Genomic DNA, 13,078 nt, shown 5'->3' with positions numbered 1-13,078 from the left:
TACTTTTTTTTTCGTTTTCAAATTATATGCGTTTTGTTTTACAAAATAAAAAAATTAAAATTAAACAAAATGTGTAAACAATAAGCCAGAAAAGCCACTTTTTCTTATTGCTTTCTATTAAAAAAAAAAAACTTAATGTAAACCATACAAAAAATCCTAAAAATGTTTTTTATACGTCGCTATTATTATTTTTCACATTCATTTACTGCAAAAAGAATATATAAACAAAATATATAAAAAAAAGTTTTTTTTTGTTGTATTTTACTTTTTAAAAATGAAAAGTCATTATATCTTGTTGTTTTCATTATTTTTAGCTTTTACTCTAGAAGAAAATTTGCAAAAAAAAATTGTTTTTTTTTTTCTGTTTTTATATAACAATCACCTCTACCATCACCAACACCAGGCTTCACTTTACTACTTGTTTATTTACTTTTTTCATTCGTTTATTTTTTTCTCGTTTACTTTGTTGCTGTTGTTATTATTTACTTTTGATAATTCCCGCCTTTTCTTTTGTATCTTCTATTTATTTTTTCTTGTTTATTTTGATAGACAGACACGCGTTTTATTGTTTCTCTTTTGCTTCTCTTTCTCCATGTTTTTCTTTTATTATTATAAAATTTTTCCTTTTTTTAGTAGTTTTTACTCTCTCTCTATATAGCAAACAAACCTCTTTTTAAAATATATATATGAATTTATAAATGTATTTCTCAAAATGTGTATGTGTGTGTGTGTGTGTGTGTGTGTGTGTGTGTGTGTTCGTTCGTTTATATGTTTGTGTTTCTGTGGGTTGGTGCACCTATATGTGTGTTTGTGTATGAATGGACGTGTGCGTGTGTTTGTATGCAAGGGGGTATGTATATAAGGGCTACGCATATACTTCTTTGTGTCTCGATGTGTGAGTCTTCGTATATGTCTGTTTGTCTGTCTGTCTGTCTGTCTGCCTGTGTGTATGTGCGTATGTGTTGTGTGTGTGTATACGTGTGTATGTATATATATATATATATATATATATATATATATCGATATATGTCGCTGGCTTGTTGTTTATTTTCTTCCCCTTTGTTTCTTTTTTTTTTCTTGCTTTTTTGATACGTGTCACTGCTTACTCTTCGTCTTTATGCGTCTGACCGGAGTTATTATTTTGTTGTAATTCTTTGAGTTTTTCTTCCCGTGGTTTAGCATTTCCAAAAATAGCCGCTGCCTGCTTTGTTTCCGCTAGCCCATTAATAGGAGCATTAACAGTGCGCGGTTTTAATTGTAGTCTCGGCCTTTCGCTGTCATCTAAATAATGAAATAGAAAGAGAAAACCATTTTATCGTCAAACAATAAGTACCACGCAATTTTCTTTGAAAATATTTATAAATTATATGCTAATTATGAAAATGAAATTTTACGAAAACATTTACCACTTTATCTGAAATTCAAATCAATCAACTGATATATCCATAATCAACAAGCAACTTCAGATGATGGGCATTCAACATTCGCCTCGACGGAGTTATGCTAATTTTTTGAATCCGTTTATAAAACACGAAAATAAATATATTCTTGATCTGTCTAAGATATTGAGAGTATGTCCGTTCATCTGCTTGCTGTGGAAATTCAAAAAACTGAAAAAATTGAGATAGAAATCTAAAATTTGACCCAATAGCACAATTTCGATTCAATACCCCAAACAAAATTTCGTAAGTTCGAGATGAAATACAAATACCCCGTTAAGTAACGACAACGCTTGTACAATTTCAATAACGATTTCGGGCCTACAATTGATTCTGGGAACATAAAACTTTCAGCATAAAAGAGTATTTCAATCTTTTGGGATCGAAACCGTGATTAAAATTCCTTCCTATTGAATATAATTCCATGAATGGAAGTTCAAGTTAAAAAAAACAGAAAAAAAATTATCTTCACTTCTTTAGTCCCTCACTATGCGATTTATTTCTATTTACATAGCTTCCACGAACATTAAGTATCGCAGAATAAGGAGTTTCTTCTTGTCGTGCTCACATACTTTTTTTAAGCGTTGCCCATTTTTCTTCAGTTATTGTTAGTTAAATGTTTCAAAAAATGCGTTGAACTCTTTTTTTCATCAATTAGAAATTCGTTGGAAAAAATTCAGTCGACCAAATTTCCTTTTGGCCAAAGCAGTGAAACGCTTAAGCATAATTTAGAAAAAAAGATGCCAGTATTGTCCATTTTTTCTGCACTAAGAAGACTATATTTAAAACCGAAATACCGTTCGTAAACGAAAGCCATAAATTATTAAGGTTTCGAAAACCTCGTCTATATTTTCAGATTGGCATTATACAAGAATTGAATACAAGAATTGTAACACTTTTTACACATCTACTATCTTCAAGTTCGGCGAACATTGTCATTTTTTATATGCATTTATTCCTAATTCACCGAAAAACAGTTGAGAATATTTATAAAGAAAATCAAGATTGGAAATGACGAATTTAAAATAGACTCTCAACCTAAATTCCCTTCTCCGATCGACAAAATCGATTTTGTCGAGAACCATTTCAAATCACCTTTCATAGACATATCTGACTAGTATGAAGTTTATAGTGGCCATTGTCCCGTCCTGCCCGTCATAGCATGCACATGAGATTGAAGCTGAAACTTGGCATAGCTCATAGATCAAGTTTGAAAGCAATCACGATCTGTCCGGAATTGGTACCAAGAATAATATGTAGAGCCTCAACTTACAACCTAAATCGATTAAGAAAATTCTAACAATTACGCTTACAATGTAACAATGCAACATTTTACGATTTTTATCCATTGGCTCGATATGTTCGCGCTTCATTTCCATTCATACATAGTTTCATTGCTTTACAAAAACGTTTGATGTTCGATTCGAATACTATTATTAATGTTATTTAACTGAGCAGGTAATTCATTGACATAAGCAACAAAAAATTTGGATTCATTTCAATTTCGAAAAACTTCTGACAAATTCAAACTATTTTATAGTCTATTGATTTATGCCTTTGAATTTAATTGAAATTATCAATCTCTTCCGCTCCTGTTATTATTAGAAAATCACACGAGTAACTCAGAAGATGTCCTCTGAACGTGTAACATAGTGATGGCCAGAAAAGATATAGTGGAATAAAGAAACAGCCATAGAGAATAGCCAGAGCCTAGTGGATATGTGCCTTATCTGTTAATCAATAACTGTTATATGTCTCTGAGATAAGCAAGCATGGTCAAAGCAACCCCATTGAGATTGGGAGCCGAGAACATCTATATCATGACGGATCTTATCTATTTCGTTATAAGGCAGGCAGTCCAGGCGTATTAAGTGTTTTTAAAGTGCTATCTAAAACAGTTTCCTTGAAAACGAGTATAAACGTGATTTTGTAAGGAAATTTGTTGTAGATTTGTTGCCTGCAAATACTGATCGATAGTAAATATTTAAAAATTGTTATACCCATCGAAAGAAGTGCATTAGATTTCATTCTCAAATGTGTGCCACCACACAAATAAATTAATTTTATGTATATTCTCTAATTTTTTACTTATTCTAGTAATTAAGTACGGAGTTAAAAAAATCCTTAACAGAAAGGGTGTAGAGAAGAGTAGAACTTTCTATAAACCCGTGGACTCATGTCCTACTAGTCATTTCGGTTAGGTTTGTTCACAGTAATTAGTAATTAGTAGTTCACTTTTCGTAACTTTCTTTAATCAGTAATCAGGCTCAGCATACCATATGACAAGGGAGAGGTCGAGAGAGAGAAAGATAGAATCAAAAACATAAACCTATTAATAATACACATTTCCAGTTCCATTTTTTTGCAGTATTACACGAGCCTCTTTTACCATGTTGTACAAACATGATCGTAACTCCACCGTCGTGTTATACGAATCGATCTTATATGAACACGGGCTTATAGAGGGGTCTATTGTATCTATAATATTTGTACGATATGCATATATGATGTATACAACAATTCGATGTATCATTTAATTCTTTGTATTAGGATTTGAAACATTCATGATATGTTTATAAGAGAATATAGGATTTATATTTTTGCTCTTTGCAAGCTTGCATTTGTATTTGTATGAGGTATCCAATTTATGCGGTTTGCGAATCGTGTCGCCGAAATGGAATCTTAAGAGTTGAAAATGCTTCTTGCAATCATCATCGGATCTTAATGTGTGCAGCATCCCAGCATATAAAAATCAATTTGAACTTTTTCGAATATTTTATAAAGATTTCAAAGAAAATTATCTATTACAAGCTTTTCTTCTTAGGGAAGCAACTAAATAACTTGTGGAACTACTGAACCCATCACCTTTCTCTTCTCATGCATTACGCTTCTCATGCATTCATCGCAAAAAACTAAAATACATTTTCTGTACCAACAAAATTAGTTGTTGCAAAAAAAAAAAACCGTAATCAACGATCGAAATATTTTTATCAAATCTGAAATATAATAGAGTTTTTTTCTTATGTTTGCAAACAAGCAATATCAGACGTCAATTAACCGATATAATAAAAACAAGTACACGTATATACTATGCTTAAACTCACACACAAATTCTTAAAAATACATTTAAGAAAAACGAGCAAACAAACAAAATCAAAGAAAGAAAAGATAAGGCTCTAACACCTTACCTATACTACCTAAGGTTGACACCGACGATGGACGCTCATTGTGATTAAAATGGCGTTCGCGTTCCCCGCCACGATTTCTGCTAAAGCTATTATAGCGGTCACTGCCACCACCGCCACCGCCGTCTCGACTATTACCACCGTAACTGCCCTCGCGGTGATTGCGTTCATGATGATTACGATCATTGAAACGTTCATCATTGTTAAAATTACCATAACGGCCACGATTCGCAGGGCGATCTGAAAAGAAACATTTTGTTTTTTGTTTTTATTTTCACTAAAAACAAACATAATATTTTGCAGAGGTTTTGCAAAATAGAAAATTGTTTAAAAAGTACTACTGTGTAGAAAAATATGTATAAAAAACAGGCGGTTTGTGATCGTGTGAATAGTGATTTGTAATTTTGTCATGCAGGCTGTAAAGGTAATAAAAATATAAACGCGCTTCTTATACGGAAATAAAATAAATAAGGCTAAGGAACGAAAAAAAATCTACTAAAAACAACTACTCAAGTGATATCGTATTGTGTGCCCATAATAATAACAACAGCAACAACAACAATAATGATAGCTTGCTAATGTATAATATTCCGAATTTCTCAAGTTAAAATTTACCGTTATATCCTCTATTCATACCACCGCCGCCGCCGCTACGATTTCTATCATTGTGACCATGATTATCATTGTACGAACCTCTATTATCGCCACCACGATCTCCACCACGATCATTACCGCGATTACCGCCTCCGCCACCGCCACCGCCGCCACCGCGATTATAATTTTGCTGATGGCCGCCGCCGCCGCCGCCACCGCCACCACTACCGCCTTGTCGGGGAGGACCACGTTTATTAAATCCGCCGCCACCACCACCACCGCTAAGTAGAGAAGAAGGAACAATTACTTTTTCCTCATATTTCATTTCCATTTGAATATTTTAAAAATGCATTTTTCTTACCGTTCATTTTTCTTACGATCAGCTATGTCAATTCTCAACGGCGCCGCCATGTCGTCTAATTTAATTCGTCCATCGCAATCTAAAGCCCGCTCTAAATTTTCCAGTGTCTCAAATTCCACGTAACAGAAGCCTTTAAATTGATCTGTTTCACGATCTTTGACCAGACGTACATTTTTCACTTCAAAATCTTGAAAAATTTTGACAACATCACCTTGAACCAAACCTTGCGGCAAATTGCCCACATATGCAATGTATGGCGGCTCTGTTGGTAGCTGTTTGCCACCACGATCGCCATAATTTCTATTATATAGGGAAAAACAAACAATATATCATTTACGTGTATCGAGCAATAAGTATTTCAATATTAATAATATATAATTTTCTAATTTTATTTCACGTGGGAGATTCACTTTGACCGTTAAAAAAAAACAAAAAAAGGGAAAAAGAAAAAAAGATATGTACACAGGACTGGAGGATATAAAGCGCCAGTTTTTTTTTTAATTTCGCGATAAGCGATAAATTTGAATAACTTTTCTTTTCATTTAACACTCAATTCCTCAACGAATTATTCGATTATTGTTCGATTATGCGCTTGAGATCAGAGCCGCATCGCAAACTTACAAGAAGCTTTGCATTATATACGAAAAATGTATTAAGCAAAAACACTCTTTATAAGTAACTCGCGATCTTGATTGCCCACGTTTTTCACATTCCGATTGATCCACAAATACATCAAGTATTTTATAAAGCCCGACTGGCGGCGACTCGTGACGACTATTGCGATCTAACATAACCTCAACATTGATCAACCAAGTCTTTCGAGCCATTTACGGCAAGTAGCTGCAAGATTAATTAGTATGTAGTTAAAAACTTATGCGTTAACCATACTGCTACGAAAGTAACCTATTGTGATCTTATTAAGCTTACCACCTAATTGCATGAGAATGCACCACCTACAGAGCAGCGAACAATAATTCGCACTTATTTAAAAAGTTCACAAAGGCTGTAGTTCCATTTAAATATCAAAACCAAATAAACATTGAGATCAAGTAACGCCTTGATGTTAACTGTGGCTAACAATTTCAATACCTTTAGCGTTACCATAATCTTTCAAGAAGTTCTCAGTCTTTCAATTTCGCCTAAACTGCTAAAACTGGAAAAAGAGGCAAATAATTTTTCTTTTCATATGCACTCCCGAAGAAAATTAGATTGAATTATCATTGAAGATGGGACATTCATTGTACTCATCTCTTAATCAGCGTAAGATTCGGCATTGATTTAGTCATGTGCACCGCTCGGCTATAATAGCTGACAAAGTAAAATAGAAATTAACGAAAAAAACCGGATATTGAATTTTGTTTTGTAAACGGCCCATATAACTCGATCGAGCTAATCCTTTAAATTGATACTATCATCATAAAAAGAAAAGAGATTGTTATATAATAAGCACTATGTTAGCATGTATTGGCAAAGTATGTAGAATACGAAACACGTGCTTTATATAACGATCCGAGTTAATGCACAATCATCGTTCTAACTGAAGAAAGAAAAACCAGCCCAACGAACCAATTTAAGTGGAAAGCTCATTGTAACTGTATTCGCTATTCTCTCAGCTTGGACAGGCATATTCTTTGAAATTACCGCTTGTTTCAATCACACAGGAAATGAAACTGCAGCGGTGAAAGTTGCTGCAGGGAGAAAGTTATCTTTTAAAAAGAAACGGTTTTGTCTTACCAATCGTTTATCTTTAATGTAACTTAATTATCGTACGAAGCTGTACTCGGTGAAATATTACCTTCTTTTACCAGTATTTTAAGCTTTCATCGATGGGCATTATATCCGCTTGGAAGACATTTGAAGTTTGAAAAATCGCCAGAATATTATTAGAAACCTGCTCGAGTAGTTTCGTTTATTGTAAGATTGTCTATAAAGACACAAGACATAAATATGGAAATAAAACTGCTGGCTAATCTTCTTACACCTTATAGATGAAATTTTTCATGATTTCCGAGTCCCAAGTAACGTGTATTCTTTTCTTTTTACCAAATAGGATCTCGGCATGAGCATTATTTTTCGACATCCAAATCAAGTTGCTTCGCTATCGTTTGCTTCTTACTGCTTCCCTGCCCCGACTCAAGGAACGAAAGATGTCAAGTTTAAGTGCATGCCAATTATGTCTAATAAAACCCAAAAACTTACTGAATTTCAGAAAGCAATCATTCGAATTTGTACGCCTAGCAATCAACACGTAAGAGTTTATCAATTTTTTGGGAAACTTCTAGGTATCTATACTTTGACAATGAAATCTGTAATTAATAGGTGAAAAATAATATGAATAATATTCAAACCACCATCACTTCCCGTCTTTTATGTCTATTAAGCTTTTATCTTATATAATTTTTAAAATATAAAATTTTTATTTTTAAAAAGCTATCCTTTTGGCTTGGCGCTTAAGTAATCAGAAAACGTGGTTCTTTTAATTACTAAATACAGGGATTAACAAATAATTACGTTCTTTCCGTTTACAATTGTTAACATTAGAATAGGTGATAAAATAAGACCATTTCAACTTCTTAGCTAACGCCAAAGCATGGGTGATTTCATAGATTATTAAAGTGATTGTATTGTCGCAGTAAAACACTCATTAATTGCCTTCCCGCTACTATAAGGGAATAACAAGAGCTAGAAAAGTGAACAACACGGAAAGAATTCAAAGCGAATATTAGCTGTGGTAACGGCGGCTGCGCGCGCCGGCTGCTTCGTCCACGTAAACTGCATATAAGCATAAATTTTTGTCTTTTGCATTTGATTTTTTTCCATATTTTCACAATGAATTTCCATCATCCATTACCGGACTGCAATTATGCTTTAGTTTAATGATACATACATATACACACTTGCCGTATGAAAGATTTGTGATCGGTTTAAAAATTTGAAACGTGTGGTGTAATTATCAAAAAGAAATTGTTGCTATAAAATTCAAGAAAAACCAGCACCATTCACATAGATGCACACACACGTGTAGCCTATGCACGGAAGCGACATCGTGCAAGTCAATCCAACGCACTACTACTACTACAGCAATCTACACATCACACAGAGGAAAAAAATTCTCACATTTTTTCTGATAAAAAAATTTCCTCACATTATTTCACTTGTATTTCACACTTTATTATTTCCGCAAAACACTTTGTGTTAATTTATAAAATTTCGGGCGATTTTTGTAGAAATTTTTACAATTTTTTTAAAAATATTTACCTAGAATGATCATAACCACCTCTTCCAGCCATGTTTTATTTTTTCAAATGCTCTTCTTTAGCACACAATGCCTGTCTCTGTCTATTCATACAAATTAATATATGCGGCGAATTGAAACACGTATAAATGCTTCTTTTTGATGGTTTTGTTATTCCTCCTTTGCTTGTTGTCTTACAGTAACATATAATGGTTTCTTTTACACATAGGGAATTATTGGCGGCGTATATAAATCAAAACAGAAAAAAATCAAACAAAAATAGCAAACGAATAAATCGTAGACCTCAGGGTTGTATTTCCGTTCGGTTAAACAAAAAAATTTTTTCACAAAATTTTTACTTCTTCGATTTGGTTTTCGATTTGTTTTTAATATGCTCGTTATGTTAACAAAATTTTAGTTTGATAACTTAACTATTAACACACCCACTCTTTGTATGAGGGTGCGCTGTTGCGCGCGCACGTTTAATTTTGATGGAATTTTTAACTATGTAGTTTTTTATTATCTAAACGTAAATTTTGACGAATTTCTTTTCACTTTTACTGATACATTTATGTTGTTGTTTTTGCAAAATTTTTATAATAAAAAAGTTTTCTTTTATTGGTTAGATTTCTTTATGAAGACAAAAATTGAGCTTGTTTATTGCTTTATAATGAAATTTGTTGGTGTAGTTATTTTTACTTTTAACTCATTTGTCAACAGACAAACTTTATAGGGTTGCCGGGTTTCCATATACATAATTTTAGAGATTCATGAAAATAACAAACTGCATAGAAAAATATATTAATATTACGCAAATGAAACAGTTAACCAAAGGATGTTCGTAGCCTATAAATCTGTAAATCTTTAAAAATTCTACCAGACACACATTAATATAATAAGTAAGCCCTTGTAAATTATATTTCTAACGAAAACACTCTTAATTTCGAATTAATTTAGGGTTGAAAATTTGATTGTGATATCATTAAACTAGATCAATTTGATTCTTCTACATATAGTTTAGAAGTCACAATCGCAAATCGACAAGAATATAATAAGCAGACATGTAGACACGACTAGACCGATTTCTGAATAACACACAATACTCTATGGAATTTGCAGGATGTATTGCTGTACAAAGTATTCAACATAATTAACGTTAATAACAATAATATATTGCAAAAAAATTGCTAGACTAAATTGGTAGGATAATTTGGAAACCGAGTATTCCCGGATCACATCCTAGATCACCAAAGTCTATTAATAAATTGATATATCTCGACGTTATATATCAAATTCAGAGGTAAACAAAACAAGGAAATAGTCATAAGATATAAATAAACAACAGCGAATGTACACTACATTATACTATTGTTAAAACAGAATTAATTCGATTGCTGCTGGCAGCTTTCATACCATTTTGCACAAAGTTTCGTTAATAATATTGTTTTATTTTGGCAAAAAATAGCAAAAACGCTAAGATACTTTTCTTTAATTTTAATAATCGATTATAACAACAACGTGGTAATTTTCATCCGAGGTTAAATCATATTTAGGTGACTTCATTTAATTATTTTAAAAATTGTGGTAAATAATTAGCAAAATTTCAACAATTTAATAAATTTTATTATCTGTATAGAATTAGTATTAAATTGATTCTTCTTAAGTGCTACTAAACTAAATTAAAAGGCTTAGCGGTTTTTTTTTTGCGAACATCGCGTTTTATTGTTACTGCTGTTATCACTTTACTTAGCAAAAGTCAGATATGATGTGCTATCACTACCTTTTTCGCTAGCAGTCGTTCCCGTTAATTGTACACGTTTTGCTGTTTCCAACACAAAATACATCTGCATTTAAAAGTATTGCATCAATAACGTTGATTATTGAGTTAACTTTTAGAATTCTAAAAACATGGCTTTAACGTCGCGTTTCTACAGTGAAAAGTATCCGGAAGTTGAAGATGTCGTAATGGTTAATGTCCTATCAATAGCCGAAATGGGAGCTTACGTTCATTTACTCGAGTATAATAATATTGAGGGTATGATATTGCTCTCTGAGTTGTCCAGACGCCGTATACGTTCAATTAACAAATTGATACGTGTGGGTAAAACAGAACCGGTTGTAGTGATTCGTGTGGATAAGGAAAAAGGTTATATCGATTTGTCAAAACGACGCGTCTCGCCCGAAGACGTTGAGAAATGTACAGAACGTTTTTCAAAAGCAAAAGCTGTAGATTTGTTGCTGCGTCATGTGGCTACTTTATTAGGTTACGAAACTAGCGAGCAATTGGAGGAGTTATACATGAAAACTGCATGGCATTTTGAGAAGAAGTATAATAGCAAAATTGCGGCCTATGATATATTCAAACAATCGGTAACGGATCCTAAAGTCTTTGACGAGTGTGATCTGGATGAAGAAACCAAGGAAGTGTTATTAAACAATGTTAAACGTAAATTGGTTTCTCCTACGGTGAAAATACGTGCGGACATTGAATGCTCGTGCTATGGTTATGAAGGTATTGATGCGGTTAAGGCCGCTTTAAATACCGGCTTAGAATTGAGCACTGAGAATCTACCAATACGCGTTAACTTAATAGCTCCTCCGCTGTAAGCACATTAATATAATTTCTTCATTCGCCCAATCAAATTCCCCTTTTCTAATTTTTATTCATATTTATAGCTATGTTATGACGACCTCTACTACCAAGAAGGCTGAAGGTTTAAAAATTTTGGAACAAGCTATTGAGAATATACGAGCAAAAATTACCGAATTTAACGGTGAATTCAAAGTAGTTATGCCTCCTAAATTGGTTACAGCTATTGATGAGGCCGATTTAGCGCGACGCCTGGAGCGCGCTGAGGCCGAGAATGCTGAGGTGGGCGGCGATAATGACGAAGATGAAGATGGTGACCAAGAAGGCATGCAATTCGATCCCGATCGTGAACTTAATCACAAAGATCAACATGATGACCCCATTAACGCTAACAATGAAGAAGACGACGAAAATGAATAATTGTGTGTGGTTGAGAAAACGTTTAATATGTGGAATCATTTAGAGATTCACATAGCTTTAGTTGCTATGGCCTATTTGCGCATATACGTTTTATGAACGGATATGGACAACAAATAAAATTTTTTTATAGATTTCCCATTTTAATAAAAAAAAGAAAAAGAAAAGTATGAACTAAGTTCTAATGCTTACATTAAACAGACAGTATCACAAAAAGAAGGCATAACCTAAGCAAATAACGTGTAGAGATTCTTTGCATTATAGAGGGAGATATTTCTTTTATACTTTGCTTGGCCAACGTCATAGTAAGTTTTAATTTATGTTAGAATGGGTCCCAGAAACTTGGGTCTTCAGCTATTATAAATCAAGTTCATACAGTTTATAAGTAAATATGCTTGATTTCGTTTTTTTATATTGATCCTGCCATCTTCATGTGTAGCTTAGAAATGCTCGTCGACCACTCTAGAAGTACAGAACTCTGAGAATTCGTTAATTAAATAATTTCCATTAGGCTCATTGCAAAGGTTTAGAGTTCCCAAATAAAATAAAATATAGTAAGGGAAGACAACCAATTGCCAACAAGGGACATTCTACAATTAAGCAGAATCCATCCGTCGATAGAGAAAATGTTAGATATAAAGCGCGTCTAGTTATTCAGATTATCAAATCAAATAAGTTTACGAGCATTGTTGATAACTGCAAGTGTAAAAAATTGCTTAATTTTAGAGAAAGCAAACAAATTAAAATACGCGCAACATATGTTATGCGCGAGCACCGATTTATTTCAATGTGGAAACAGAATTACCCTTATCAGCAATCTCTGCCTTTGCCGGTAGCCACTGAGCAATATGGACCACTATCCACGGTAATCACTGACTTTTCAATGTTTAAACTGATTTTTCGCATAATATAGCTAATTTCTTCCATTCCTGAAAACGCAGATAATTACTTTGAAAAAAGGGAAAAAAAATTAAATTGTTCTTCTTCTGCGAATCAACAACAGGTGCTTTATTGAGTTGAGTAAAAAAGAAAAATTAAATTCTAATTAGAATAAATAAATAGTGGATAATGGCTTAAGCATACATTCGCTGGTACATAACCATAGTTTTAAAGATACTTATAAATGAATATATACTAAAATATGTAGTTTTCTATTTTGGGTGTAGACGCATGAGTTGAAACTTTTTTAAACTTTAAGCTTTTTTAAAAGCTTTTTCTAGTGAATATCACATAAAGCTTTCATTTTTAAAATGAAGA

At 33.0% G+C, this 13,078-nt stretch overlaps 2 protein-coding genes across 4 annotated transcripts; one reads left to right on the top strand and one right to left on the bottom strand.

The window, feature by feature from the left end:
• Window positions 1–1,058: 1,058 nt before the first annotated feature.
• On the bottom strand, window positions 1,059–9,327 carry LOC119637148 (eukaryotic translation initiation factor 4H). 3 transcript variants are annotated; one of them, XM_038032994.1, is made up of 5 exons: window positions 8,838–9,327; window positions 5,580–5,879; window positions 5,240–5,499; window positions 4,628–4,864; window positions 1,059–1,281 (listed from the first exon to the last, which is right to left on the bottom strand). In XM_038032994.1, exons 1-5 carry the CDS (start codon window positions 8,867–8,869, stop codon window positions 1,103–1,105), a joined length of 1,008 nt encoding a protein of 335 aa, XP_037888922.1. In that variant the 5' UTR covers window positions 8,870–9,327; the 3' UTR covers window positions 1,059–1,102. The 3 variants fall into 3 exon arrangements, with proteins under 3 accessions (XP_037888922.1, XP_037888924.1, XP_037888923.1); XM_038032996.1 differs by having other exon boundaries at window positions 5,318–5,499; window positions 8,838–9,320; XM_038032995.1 differs by having other exon boundaries at window positions 4,637–4,864; window positions 8,838–9,316.
• A 1,251-nt stretch (window positions 9,328–10,578) lies between these two features.
• Window positions 10,579–11,981, top strand: LOC119637122 (eukaryotic translation initiation factor 2 subunit 1). The gene is made up of 2 exons (XM_038032959.1): window positions 10,579–11,417; window positions 11,491–11,981. Exons 1-2 carry the CDS (start codon window positions 10,723–10,725, stop codon window positions 11,822–11,824), a joined length of 1,029 nt encoding a protein of 342 aa, XP_037888887.1. The 5' UTR covers window positions 10,579–10,722; the 3' UTR covers window positions 11,825–11,981.
• Window positions 11,982–13,078: the final 1,097 nt, after the last annotated feature.

Source organism: Glossina fuscipes, unplaced genomic scaffold (assembly GCF_014805625.2).
Source record: "Glossina fuscipes isolate IAEA_lab_2018 unplaced genomic scaffold, Yale_Gfus_2 43, whole genome shotgun sequence".
Lineage (NCBI taxonomy): Eukaryota > Metazoa > Arthropoda > Insecta > Diptera > Glossinidae > Glossina > Glossina fuscipes.
The sequence above is the reverse complement of the archived record's forward strand: the minus strand, read 5'-3'. Positions and strand labels throughout refer to the sequence as shown.

Coding starts and splice junctions, on each gene's coding strand:
- LOC119637148 (XM_038032994.1), bottom strand. CDS start 8,869: ATGGCTGGAAGAGGTGGTTATGATCATTCTAG. Junction 5,500..5,579: donor GATCGTAAGAAAAATGAACG/GTAAGAAAAATG, acceptor TTCTCTACTTAG/CGGTGGTGGTGGTGGCGGCG. Junction 1,282..4,627: donor GTCAACCTTAGGTAGTATAG/GTAAGGTGTTAG, acceptor TTCATTATTTAG/ATGACAGCGAAAGGCCGAGA.
- LOC119637122 (XM_038032959.1), top strand. CDS start 10,723: ATGGCTTTAACGTCGCGTTTCTACAGTGAAAAGTATCCGGAAGTTGAA. Junction 11,418..11,490: donor AACTTAATAGCTCCTCCGCT/GTAAGCACATTA, acceptor TCATATTTATAG/CTATGTTATGACGACCTCTA.